Genomic DNA, 14,306 nt, shown 5'->3' on the forward strand with positions numbered 1-14,306 from the left:
CTCCATAAAGGTCAGAATATCAGACTTCTAATCATGTCTACAGCTACGGCCAGAAATGTTGCATCACCTAGAATTTTAGGATTGAGACATAATAAAAGAAAACTATATGAACATAATTTAAATCTTTTGTTTAACATCATGTAATCAAAGAAACTGCAACATGATATTGCAAAAGTCTACCGGAAGCCATAATAGTAGTACACTATTTCATGTTAGATTTCTAAATGTCACATTTTTCCACTTTTGTCAGTTTTTTTTTTAAGTATATGGAAAACTTTTGGCCATAGTTGTAGAGTAGTACAACAAAGTTAGAAATAGTTCACTGAATATATCCGTAGTTGTAAATTACCACAGTTAACTGTAAATAGAAGATAAGTTCCTGGTTATTATTGGCTGTATTTATGAGTTGATGTGCTATAGATAAATAAGTGATACATAATATATCTAGATGAATTCCAGATTGTACCTTTATCAGCATGACTTTACTTTTAAACTCGTATCTCAATGCAGCAAGCCTGTCGGTGCAGTGACTGAACATCAGAATAAATAGAATCCAAATGAATAAGAAAATAAAACCGGCAGGCTTTCTCCATTGTTGTCAGTGGATTATTACCATAAAGACAAGCCTTTTGAACACACATGGTCACTGTGACATTTCATTAGCTTCACTCCCTGTTGAGAGAGGCTATAGTATGATGTATCTGGCTCTTATTATGCTATCTGTAACATCAAGGCTGAAAAATAATCTGTTAAACAGAAAACAATGAAGCAGAACTCACCGTTCATGCTTGATAATTTGGACTTAGATATAATGGTGTAAATGTGCCTGAAATTAATGTGACAAATCACATGTTTTGCACAAAGTTCCAAAAGAAAAGACAAAAGGTAATGCTAATAACTTGATCAGCAACCTAAATGAAAGCCAGTCCTGATTTTCATTTTTCAAAACCAGACATTTGTTGCCCAGGTCTTGATACAGACTATACTTGAGAAAACTATTGCCCTGATGTTCAGAAAAGTGGTCACAGTGGTTTACCGCCACACCTAAACCTAAATATGGGTCATTATTTATTATTATTTGAGTGTAGAATCCATTTCTGTTTATTTTTATTAATAACTAAAAACAAGTTAACCAGTGCTTTTGAGCCACAGTGCCCTTGAGTTTCTTTTGCAAATCTCTTACATTGCTAGAACGTTCATTAGTGACCTGAAACAGTTAATGATTTTTACATTTCATTTTACTGCATAAAAATGTCATTACATGGGATCAGAGGCTAAAATCTTTTTTTTCCTTAATTAGTAATCTGTTTGCACTGTTTGTTGTGTACAGATAAGCTGTGAGCCTTGGAAAGAGGAGACATTCCTTCAACTGACCCTGTGCACACGCTGCAGTTCTCAATATGCAGTCCCGGGGTCTGTATTAACATTTTTCATTTTTTATGTTTGCAATCATTTCTGAGTGGTTCTTATTAGCCACTACTCAAACCTTGTTGATTTGTGATCACTGTGTTGGGTGCTTTCCCCTGTTCTATGTGACATAGGCAGGACCACCGAGTGATCGGCCAGTTTGGCTCATGTTTCCTTTTGATTTTCTTGCAGTAAGCTTTGCGCTTGATGTTGCTGGTGTTTCCACCTTTACACATGGTTCACACATTCATAACTAGGTTCATTTTTTTAGTAAGTCCCCTCATTACATCTGGACCGCTCTGTATTATGTAGTTATACAAGTAGATGGGTTTCACAAGGCTTGCAATCTGTTTCTTTCAAATTTCTAAATTTCTTTCAAGTTTTGTATCTGAAAGGGTAACTTTCCAGTAAGATATACAGTACAAATATTTAAAATGCAGCAAACACAAATGTCAGTTAAATTAAATTCTGCTGTGGTCCTTAAACCCTTTGGCCAATGCACATTTCCAGACAGTACTTTAAAAATAAAAATGTCCTTTACACTCCTTATTCACTGCCCAGGCTGCAGAAATGTCAAGATGACCAGAACAAAAGAAAGTATTATCTTATCTTGTATCTTTGAGCACCCCAATCTTAGACTTGTACAATATCTGTTACCTAGGCAACCAGCCTCTTTTTATCAAAGTGACAGTCTGCTGTATACAGTGTACTCTCTTTAAAAGTCTGTGGTTCCTGTAAAAAAAAAGAAACGAGGCTTGTGTTTCATATGGGGTGGGCAGCACAAAATGAAACCAAGTGAGAATCTTATGGGTACATTGTTGATATTTGTTCAAAGCACTCACATTTTCCACTAGCCAAGCCAGCATCACATGGTTATTCAGTACATTGCTGGTCCTCCCATGCCCTTAATCACTGCCCTGCATTGTCTAGGCATGCAGTAAGCACTTGGACGTACTTGACGCCTGGTCCAAGATGACGTATCTTCAATAGGTTTATGGTGAACAAATATCTGTTACTGTCAATATCGTTTCATTCAACTCCACGCTCCCATACTGTATTCTTTTCCTTAAACAAGGGGGGGGGGGGGGGGGGGTGGATAAATAGATTGAACAGCTGGATGTTCTGTGTCCAGCCTGGTTCTGTTACACCCTAATAGAGTAGATTGCAACAACCTTAATCAGAAGTGGATCTACAGAGTAAAGTAGTTTATGAGAAAGCAGAATGATATGTGATAAGGCCTGGAATGTAAAACACAGGCCGGTCTAGATCACTGGACAGCAGTTATGAATGTATTCATTATTTGCCATAAGTTCAAGGAAAGGTCTGGTGATTATCAAGTGTGGGATTTCTTTTTAAGCAATTATGGCCTGGGTGATCCAAACTTTTCAACAGATAACGAGAGAATGGGGGAGCAGGACTGTCACAGTAAGCATCCTGGTGGAGGAGGGGAGGAAGGTGCTTGCAGGTGAATTTGAGATGATAATATAAGAGAGCCAAGCAGTGCACCGGCAGTGGTGTAAATAGAGGATATGTCATAAAAAAACTTATTTATGTCATGGGCGGACGCAGTGATGATTATTTTAAAATATTTCAGATTTTGTGAATATCAGTATTTCGTAAACAGTGTTGGGTTTAAATGATACGCAGTATGCTTAGCAAGGGACTGTATGTGCGGTGCAGTATGTCACAATGAAAAAAAAGATCTGGTTACTAACATTTTATGACATAACATATAAATAAGGCTGTACTGTGTGGTAGCTTAGCTGGGTGAGTTATCTGAATGGATCAGTAGAGCTGGAAGCTGATGATACTCAATGGTTTTCTAATGTACTGTACTTTATAATAACGTCATTGTTTAAATGTGCCAGTAGAAAAGCGGGATACATACAGTATGTATTTATCTTATCTTTTTAAAATACAGGGACCATGGCAAAAGATTGCTTGTGTGTTTGGGTGACTAACTTTTTGGTACTGCCTCAATATGTTAGGTAAGTTGCCTGTTATTCTCTTATTAGGATCAAAGATATGTGGTTGTTTAAAAGTTTCATGGATAGCATGTGTGCCATAAGAAAAAAAGGACAGACACAGTTAACAAATCCCATTTAAGTGCCTATCATCAAGACCTTGTAAGGAGCTGGGTTTGACGCATGCACCTCACTGTATTACAGTTGAGATGTCCAAATTGCACCACCTACAATGCTCATGTATTGTTATAGCTAAGCCCCCCCCCCACCTCACCCCCTCCAGGGAGGTATGTACAGAGCAACAGAATCAGTTAGCGAGGTCAGACTGTTCTCTCTGCAAGCCCCTCTCTTTTTCTATTTGGGAGCAGCTGCCGTGTGGTAGCTGTTATGAGAACACGATGTTCCATTAGGAATTTTGATAGAAGAATTTATAATATTATGTTACTTTCTTAACGGACCATTAAGCAGCATTCTGTGACCCTGGAATTAATGGATTCTACCTCACAGTTTACATTTACATTTCAGATTTATTGTTTATGTTTTGTATTATAAACCAGCGCCATTCACAATTAGAACCCGACAGCTAGGAGGAACAGCCAGGAAACGGACATGAATTACGTAATCCCGTTCTAATGGGATTTCTACAAAGTGTATGACACCACCTGTTTCCAACTGCAATATTCCATTTAGAGAGAAATGGGAAATATTAATTATCTGCCCATAGGCGAAGTTAAGTAAGCATTAAGTAAAGAACAGAACATTATTGCAATAATTATTTAGTTGCTTTTATATTTGCACAAAATAATTATATAAAAAAATGCCCTGGGTCTCATCTGTACCATCCTTACTTGCTAAATAGCTGAAGCTAATATTAGATATTTAATTCCATATTGTCTCCATGGAGACCCTGTATGAGTTCATCCAATTTCAGATCAGCAAAATGTCAAGGTGGCAGATAATCCTGTAGTGCTGGAAGTAGAAAAGAAACAAATTCTTGTTTTCGAGTGCAATGCAGTGTACACATACTGACTCAACAGCTCTGCATCACTGGCAAGCTTGATGTGGAGATTCTACTCACAAAGACAGATAAACATTCATACAGTAGTTCATTTAAAGCCCCCCACCCAAATTAATTTTTACGCTTACCTGTGTTCATTATGTAAGCTATACAAGAACCCCAACTCCTCAATCTGTACCTGCTGTATAGTTCCATTCATCTGTCATGCTGGTTCGTTTGGCACCTCAGCAAAGAAGAGAGGAGAGTTGAGGAAGGGTTCTCCCAGTGCCATATTCATGTTCCCTGGCCGGCTATAGATTTGAAGAACGGCCTTGTGGGAACCTCTGTGTCTTTCTGGTGGTGGGTTCTGTGTTTTGGGCCACTGTAGCACATCTATTGCTTGTCTTCTTGTCACCATACTGTACGTTGAACATGTTCAACTCTCTGTTGACCCGCTTGCTGCCCTGGTTGGGCTTTCTGGAAACTGTATTGATGGACACATCGGTCAATGCAGACACTGAGTTGAGGGACAAGCTGGTTGCAGTGTACCCACAATCATGCCCCTTGTGAAGTCATTGAGATCCTTCTGCTTCCCAGTGATTATTGCTGCACCCATTTTACACTATATACAGCTATGGGCAAAAGTTTTGCATCCCCTAGAATTTTAAGATTAAGACATAATAAAAAATAAAAATAAACTATATGAACATAATTTAGATATTTTATTTAACATCATGTAATCAAATAAACTACAAAATGATATTGCAAAAGTCTACCGGAAGCCATGACAGTAGTGCAGTATTTCATGTTGGATTTCAAAATGTCACATTTGTCAGTTTTTCATTAAGTATATGGAAAAATACAAAGCGGTATGTAATTCAATATGTTAACGTAACATTATTCAGCAGGTTTCATTCGACTTTATGAAGCACATTTTGTTAATTCTATAGGGGGATGCAAACCTTTTGGCCAGAGCTGTAGGTCTTGTGGATCATGTGACCACATCATTTATCATACATTTTCAAATTTTCCGTAGATGTTTTCATTATTTTGGCCAGGCAGGGTAATAGGACACCACATTTATTAAACTGCTTCTATAATCTATTTATTTAATTAGAGTGTTACATATTTTGAGGTCTATTAAAAATGCCTAAAACTGCAGATGCATGGAGATTTACAGTTGTGTTTTGTTCACTCATATCCAGTCTTGCCATTCTTTTTAAACAATGCCATGTTTTTCAATGTACTTCAATGTGAACCGAAGAGCTGTTGTTTCAAGCATCATTCTCGTGAAGGTACAAACTGTGCAACTGTTCTGGAGAGGCTTTCACTGCGTTCCTGATACAGCAGACGCTAAATCTCATGGTGAGGTCATAATGAATAACAACCCCTCTGCCTCCTTCTCTGCATCAGCAATACCATATTTATATCCCAAATAAATATGTACAGCTATGGCCTCCTATGTCTACAGTCTACATCCCCTTTGCTAAGCACAGTTATTTCCACAGAACATCGCTTTCTCACACTCTTACACCTGATCTTCCATTTTCCTGCTATGTCTCAAGATTTTACAGTTTTGCTTACAACATTTTTCTTCCTTAAATGCGCTTTACTTGCTCTTATCTGCCCCCTATTTTACTGCATTTAATCCTGTACTTTAGAGTACTGTAATCTGTCAAGTGTTATTTAATCTGTAGTATTTTGTATTTAATTATATCCTATGTAACTATCACTGACACTGTTATCTGCTCCGTTATGGAATCGTATTTTGTCATACTCGTACTTGCTAGAATCAAAGTCATTGTATTTATCTTGCTCTTAATTGTATTATTACTTGTACTGTGATTCTTGAAATGTATTTTTGTTCACGATTGTAAGTCGCCCTGGATAAGGGTGTCTGCTAAGAAATAAATAATAATAATGATTTTTTATGGCACCTTCTGAACTCTTTTTGCAACAGCTGAACTAATGCACAAGTGTTGACCTTAAAGCAGTCATGACCTGAGCCCCTGCACCAGCATTGACCTTCCACATCCAAATCACAAATGATCAATTATAAGTACCAAATAACAAACCAAACAACAGCTTTGTATTTGTATTCAGCATTAGTAAGCAATACCTGCACACAGGCATAGTCATTATTATTAACAGAAATGATTACAGTTCTTGTTATTTGATCCTTTTAGAAGCAGCAATAAGTATAGCGGCCTCATGAGTAAAATGCAGTCCTAGAGTCTGTCACTGTATCTGTAATATTGATAATGAATGCTGGTGAACTTTAAACAAAAAGATCCTGCACTTTCCCCCCAGCAAACCCCAACATCAGCGTCAACAGCACCGAATCCCCTAGCTACACACTACATGTATGATAAAAAAACACGCAGTCCTAAGATGTTAATCAGAGAAAAGGAAGAAGGCACATAAATGCAATAATGTAAGTTTCATAAACACAGGGCTTGACTTTTTTATGTGGATTCCACCAAACTATTATAAAGTATTTCTAAGCACTGCCAAAGAATATGACTTTTTTTTTTCTTCACAGAACAACAAAAAATATATATTTCTTATGTTTCAAACCATAGTTTCTTCATCCCTGGATAATACAGTACTTGTTCAAAGGATGTCACTCTACCACCCCCATGTGATAGCTTCTGTACAAGCTTTCATCATCATTGAAGAAGAGTAAATCAGGATAAGAGAATTTACAGCTGCACATCCCTTGAGGTGTGTTTTTTTTATTAAGAGTAGAAGCTAAATACAACCATGTGATGGTACATTTATAATTACAGTGATCTTCTGATCATTTACATGTTCTGGTGTATTTCAAAGACATTTTTAATTACCATTCGACAACGGCACTTAGCCATGCTTTTTATGTACAGTATTTGTCAACAGATGTGTAATTGTGAAGACATTTAAAAAAGAGGAATAAGAGGAATAATACATTGTCCACATTATACAGCCTGTCATTCTTTTACACTTTGAGAAACTGTTATTGTATGAACAGAACAAAAACTATCAGTTACTCTTTGAAAGGAATTTATAATGGATCTAGGGGGGTGAAGCAAACATGACCTTGTCCTAACAGGGTCCATGCAGCAGGTTAAGGTTACTATATTGGGTTATGCACAGCATCCTGCAGAGAATTCTATTCACAGGCTATTCCAGTGTTTCGAATGACTTTCACAGCCCCTGTACGTTTTCTACATTCTTCTAGAGAACCACTGGGGATTAAGATAAGTACATTACTGTACCTATGCTGTGGTACCATACTGTATATATTTTTATAGCCAGTAAATGCACATGCAAGCAGAGTATGCTAAACGTTTTTATTGTAATTAATGCAAGCAGACACTGAGCCTAAAGACGCCTCGCTCAGTGGTGAGATAAGTAAAATAATCAAGAGCAAAATGTGGACTTAGTGTTTATGCATTTACAGCCTGTGCTAACATGTTCCCAACGTATGCAGCTATGGCCAAAAGTTTTGCATCACCTAGTATTTTAGGATTGAGACATATTTTTTTTAAACCTATATGGACACAATTTAGATATTTTATTTAACATCATGTAATCAAAAAAACGAAATATTGCAAAAGTCTACCGGAAGCCATAATAGTAGCACAGTATTCAACAGGTTTCATTTGACTTTATGAAGCAAAATTAGTTAACTCTATAGCATTATGCAAAACTTGTGTACCACAGCTGTACATACTGTAGTTACAAGCTGTACAGGTTCTTCATTGTAATGACAAGTGCATTGTGCTAATCTTGCAAACCCTGATCCCAGCTTGACCACATTTTGAATTGGAATTGGAAGTGGCTTTGGTTGTTCTTATCTTGAATACATGGAAAAACAGGCCAAGCTCTTTGTTCAAAATAATTGCTTTATTATTAAAAAAAAAAAAAAAAAAAAAAAAGAAATTGTGTATTTACAAACTTTATTCAGTATAAACATGTTGGTAACGCTCTATTTTAGATGGCATAAATAAGTATTTCATTCAAATGCTATGACTCATTTATTGAAGTTCCGTTTCCATGTTAAAGAACTGTCAATATATACATGCAGAAGGGTATCCAACATCAGACTGCCGTTGCAATGTCATGCTCATATATTCTGTTTATTAAGACGTATTCAGGTGTTTTCCTGCTCCAATTAATGGTTTGTTTCACAGACCCTGATCACCACTACTCTTTGACTAACTTACCTATTGAAGGGGTCTGTCAAACCAGCTTGATAGAGAAAGCTATTTAAAACATTGGATATTAAGTTATGGAATAATACTGCTATCTTGTCATTTGAATATGGTTACATTGCCCTACTGCAGGGCTCTCCAACCCTGGTCCTGGAGAGCCCCTATCCACCAGGCTTTATAGGTGTCTTTACATCACATTACATGGATAATTGCAAATCAATGAAATACTTATTTTTGTCTTGCCAAACGTTACCCACATTTCTGTGATGGATAAACCAGTCAGGCAGAAATACACATAGAGGCAGAATCAAACTGCAAGTTATTGCCTAACTAATATACTGGGCTACAAAGGGTTTGGTGCCATAGACATTTCTAACAACTGCAAATCTTATTAAAAAGGTGCAACAGTGTTTATTTTAAATAGCCATCATAGAACGTCCTTCTGATAGTAGAAAATAAGTTTGTATTTAACCATATGAGAAAAATCGCATATTAAGTACAAAAACAAACACAAAAAAGTATATCTTTATAATAGATAGATAGGTATAATAGTTTTTGGCATGACTTTATGTGACAATCTCACAGGTTGCTTTTATATAATGGTATAACTCATACAGACGTAGTGTGTAGATGTTGCTATTTTTAAACAGTTTAAAGGTAGATCTACATTTGTCAGAATAATAAACACGGATGTCAGGATGACGTATCTGCTTTTTGTTTTTTTAACTGACATCCTTATTGCAAATATAAAAAGCATTTAGTGATTTTCAGCTTACCCCATTCAATATCACATTGTTTTGCTTTTCCAATATTAGGTCAGGGATTGGCTTATAGGCAAAGTATATGGATATCACACCACATAAAAGTGGGTCAAAATGATGTAACATATCAGCATTATCTATATAATGTAAAATATATTTTTTTCAACCAGTTGGATCATTTTGAAATATATGGTACACATATCTTTGAGGTCTGCAATTTTAGTCACCCATTAGTGCAGAGCCAAACTGCATTTATTATTCATACAGTGCTCTCTTGCCTACCTCTTGATTGCAAATACAGTACTTGTTCCTAATACAGGAACTTCTGTGATATGCAAAAATAATTCATGAGTTAATAAAAAGACCAAAAAAAAAAAAGTGGAGTACATTTCAAATTGCACCTTGCCTGAGAAACTTATGTTGAGACCTACAACCTATTTTGTGCTGTACAATTATTTAAACAAATTCAAGCTTTGTGAATATTCACACTTAATTGAAAGACGTTTATTAAAAAAAAAAAATGTGTATAGAAGTGTTTGGAAAGATGAGAAAAACTCCTGAACCGCCAAGGAAAATGTCATGACTACGATAGATTCATTATTTAAAGCGTGTGTTAAAGTTTCATGAATCCCTGTATGTGGTATCATCATTGTGCATGTCTTGAGCCGCTATACTTAAAAAGATATTTAATTGGCAGTTTGTCAGGCTTTTCTCTGATGCTCAGTGCTTGTTAAAAGTTTGGACTCGATTGACAGTTTCTCGCCGAGTTTTCTTATGAGTTCGGCCAGGTCTTCAGTGTTGTGGGACTTCTCTTCCAGTAGTTCATAACGCAGGCTGGATATGTCCTGCTTGATTTCTTTCAGTTCACCTGAAAACATGTAGTGAAAATGGTCAGCATTGGCCATTTCATAAAAGTGTTGCATTGTTACACGCAATACAGTATTCATCGGACCAAGATGTATGTGTATTGATCTATCCTAATACAGAGCAGTTTGGTCATCAAACAGTCTTAGGCTTGCCAGAAGTCTATAATTGATGACTTATCAAATGTAGCAAAAGTAAAATGAAGGGCCCCAGTGGTAAGTTATTGTGACTATGTCAGATTATAAAATCTACATAAAGCAGCTGGCTCAAATAGCTTCATTAATGGACATATTTACTCAACAGGGTGAGTTTTTTTTAAATGCTGTAATGATAAAACCAGAGAACTGTAGACATTGTAAGTCAAAAACATATCTAATATCCAGCAGCAGAGGCTTCCCTGTTTTAAAGTAGCAATAGCCTCCTATTCTACTGCCAGAGGGAATTTTGCAGTCTCTCACAGTCTCTGTACCTAAGTGATCATCAACCCACCCCTACCCAAATAACAAACAAACCATTACTGTAATAGAGATCATTTATGTTATGATCAATTTTGTAACCACCTATGTTGTTAGTTCTGGTAGAGTACAACATAATTACAGTTTAGATAGTATAGTACTGTATATAAACAGCATGTGTAAAACTGCAAAAAACACTGAACTTACCTTCATTGACTTCATCGCTTTCTTTATCGATTTGTGCTTTTATTACATATCGTTTTATGAGGCGTTTCATTATCTTCTGAAAAATAATTTTAAAAAGGCATTCAGAAAATCAATTTGTGTAAAAATATGGATGAGTAGCAATGAGGCTTTTTGTGGTCCAGTGCTTAAAGAAACGGGCTTTATAACCAGGAGGTCCCCGGTTCAAATCCCACCTCAGCCACTGACTCATTGTGTGACCCTGAGCAAGTTACTTAACCTCCTTGTGCTCTGTCTTTCGGGTGAGACGTAGTTGTAAGTGACTCTGCAGCTGATGCATAGTTCACACACCCTAGTCTCTGTAAGTCGCCTTGGATAAAGGCGTCTGCTAAATAAACAAATAATAATAATAATAATGGCACAGTTTAATTAGCATCCACTAGGTGGCTACATATACGAAACATTACTTTCATTATTAGAATCATACGTACCTACATACATACATACAGGAAATGGGAATCCAGTAAACCGTAGACACATATATTACCTGGTATAGTGTATGCGAGGCAGAGCTTCTGACACTGGAATTTTTGTTTTGGCCAAGCTGAAATGAGATTTTATGATTTTATGAGGCCAAGGTCAATCTTTATCCATTCAAGTGTACAATAACCTTTGTCAAATATTTTAAAGTTGTTTGGGTGTGGGCCATTCCGTTTCCAAAAACAGAACATGCATTGATATGTTCAGCCACTATATGGCAGACTATAGAATGGTTTTATTTATTTAGCCATTTTCAGGACAGCTTGCAGAGTCCAGTTACTGTGTCTATTAGCTTGGGATGAATTAGGGAGACTAGTTCATAATGACTTGTAAGAATGTTTAATTAGGTATGTGCATATTTCTGGTTCTTTTAGGGGAGATATTGAAATTCTCTTTCAGCTGTTACTGTGAACTTATAACGTCCAGCAAAGTAAAACATTCCATTGAAATGAAAGGTAAACAGCAACACCTTCAAGGAACGAGCTATGTTTATGGAATGACGCTGCGTACCTCGTTCAGCTCAGCATCCCCTTTCAGGTCACTCTTTTCACACCGGAGCAGCATCACTATGATGCTTTTTATTTTCACTAGAAGGTAGATCACAGACTTGGGGCTCGGGACCAGGTTAAAGGGCACTGGGAGCGTCCTGCCTTCCTCAAAATAGGAGAACCACAATTTAGCTCTGGCGAACTTCCACTCCACATCAGCATCGGCCTACCGGAGACAAGCCAGAGGCAAGGTGACAGTCGAGGGACTGTGGTTACTTTCATGTACACACCAAGATTTTAAAAAGCCTTTTAAAAAAAAAAAACATTGCACAGTTTGAAGTTTTTATTTCTTTCTGTCTTCTGTGAGGTTTAAAATTGTGTCTGCGTTATTCTCTCTATGTATATGAAGTGTAATTTTGTTGTGCTTTCGGCTTCTAAGCTTTCTATAAAGATATCCGGTGGACACATTTGTTTAATACAACAAAAAATATCCTCTCTGTCCTCTGAAAGAGAAGACATGCGTATACCGGGAGACAGTGAGGATGTGTCTTCTAGTGTACGTGTGTTGCAAGATGACAGTACAGACATGAGAGGCTGGTTTAGCACAAGAACAGTAATAGAACCCATATATTGTAAGCATTATTATTAGAACAACTGCAGCTGACCAGCTGAGAGTTTGGAATGGAATGTCAAAGAGCAGAGAGAAGATTGGTGAGAATTTTATAAAGCGATTCCATTGAAGACATTCTACCAATGCTCTTAAATAAAAGGTGAAAGAAATGAACTATAACTTCAAATGAAAAAATGCAATTAAAAGCATCTGTCTTTTGTGTTTTAGAAAGCATTACTGTAGAAGACCAGTGGATTAACAGGGGTTTACAAGTAAATTATGGTATTGCTTTTTATTATTACTAAGCATTACCGTTTTTTGTTTTTTTTTAAATCAGGAATTTTCTGTTATTCAAGGTAATCAGTTCATGACTTTATCAGGACTTCTCGGTTAATCAAGGGATGGAAGCTGGACTGAGGTAGAGCATATGCCTACACATTTAAAATTCAACTAATGACCCTTTGTAATCATTCAATAATGCATCTATTAATGTGGTATAAAGGATGTTATAAACAATATTAGATAGTTAATAATAAAAACAGCCTTCATAAAGGTAGTAATGCTTTTTACTGGCACAGTATTTTCACTTTAGAGTGCCCTTATTTTTGGCATAGTGATATTGGGTTAAGGAGTCCTTATGTGTCACAATATATATATGCCACTATAGTTTTATAAACAGCACTGTGAATAAGGTTCTATACAATATGGTAACAGCAAACAAAGATTTATAACATGGCATGAAGCATAACACTCGTAATGTGTCATAACATGCTAATATCATATTCATTGTTAATAATTATTAACCATCTAACCATCTTTAACCATCTACTGACAATGAGATTTTACAACAATCGGGACCCTTTTCTGAAACGTAAAGGTATAGTGCCATGAAAAGTGAAACAGTGGTCTCATACCACACCAAAAACACAACCTCATTGACCACGCTCATTGACTGCTACACGTGTGCCTTGTCCTGCCCCTACATTTTCAGAGTTTCCTCGGGAGAACGCTGTGGCTGTTAACTAATCTGAACTGATAACAGCGCAGACCACAGCAGTTAGCATTCCAATTATATTACATCATTTACATCCAAGAATCCCCTTTGTTACCAATAAATGGAGCTTGTACGAAATAGTCATAAAAAAATGAGATAAACATAGGCTGTGGTTTTAAATTCCAGTAATATCATTTTGAGATGCCTAATCAGATGCCTACTCAGTACCATGCAGGCCCTTGTATTTCTTTTTATTAACATTTTAACAGTATATATTGAAGCAGCTTGGCTTGGTGCCCATATCTTCCATTTGCTGATAAAACAATTTAATTAAAAAAATCAGTGTAACAGGAATTGGCCAGGGAAGAGATGCTTGATAAGCTGCTTCTTTCAAACCCACCAACACAGAAATACAATGCAGGGTTGCAGTAAGCCCCAGAAGGCTTTGAGGATAAGTCGGTTGCTACTGCATCTCACTAAAAAAACTACATTTAAAAGGAAGCAAATGCTGAGTCTAGCTTGCAAAGACAGGTATTAAACAATGTGAGTCACACATTTAATTATAAGGAAACTGTAATCCAGTTAAATAAATCTGTATACAGAGTATGAAGGGTGAAAAATGTTTTTTTATTCGCAGACGAAGGTCACAAGGACTTTATTTTATTGAAATGGCCAGTTCCCGATTTCGCCTCACCGCTCACGGCGACCCATTTACCCATCAGGAGAGCTAAAGATTAACGGGCAGCCTGCGGTCCCGCTGCCAAGCCAGTCATCTTGTTTCACTATCTAAAGCTAAGCAGTGGCTCTCACCAAGCCTGGAGGACAGGGCCCAGCCTGGGGAGTTTCCTCC

At 36.8% G+C, this 14,306-nt stretch overlaps 1 protein-coding gene across 1 annotated transcript in view; it reads right to left on the minus strand.

Annotated features, from left to right (window-relative positions):
• Positions 1-8,257: 8,257 nt before the first annotated feature.
• The window catches only part of LOC117972628 (short transient receptor potential channel 6-like), a 32,177-nt gene continuing 26,128 nt past the window's right edge, over positions 8,258-14,306 (minus strand). Inside the window, exons 9-12 of the mRNA XM_034922364.2 lie at positions 11,875-12,078; positions 11,372-11,428; positions 10,849-10,924; positions 8,258-10,190 (exon numbers count right to left, since the gene is read on the minus strand). Coding sequence (XP_034778255.2) covers positions 10,024-10,190; positions 10,849-10,924; positions 11,372-11,428; positions 11,875-12,078 — 504 coding nt within the window. The 3' untranslated portion in view covers positions 8,258-10,023. The remainder of the gene's footprint in view (positions 10,191-10,848; positions 10,925-11,371; positions 11,429-11,874; positions 12,079-14,306) is intronic.

Source organism: Acipenser ruthenus, chromosome 8 (genome assembly GCF_902713425.1).
Source record: "Acipenser ruthenus chromosome 8, fAciRut3.2 maternal haplotype, whole genome shotgun sequence".
Taxonomy (NCBI): Eukaryota; Metazoa; Chordata; class Actinopteri; order Acipenseriformes; family Acipenseridae; genus Acipenser; species Acipenser ruthenus.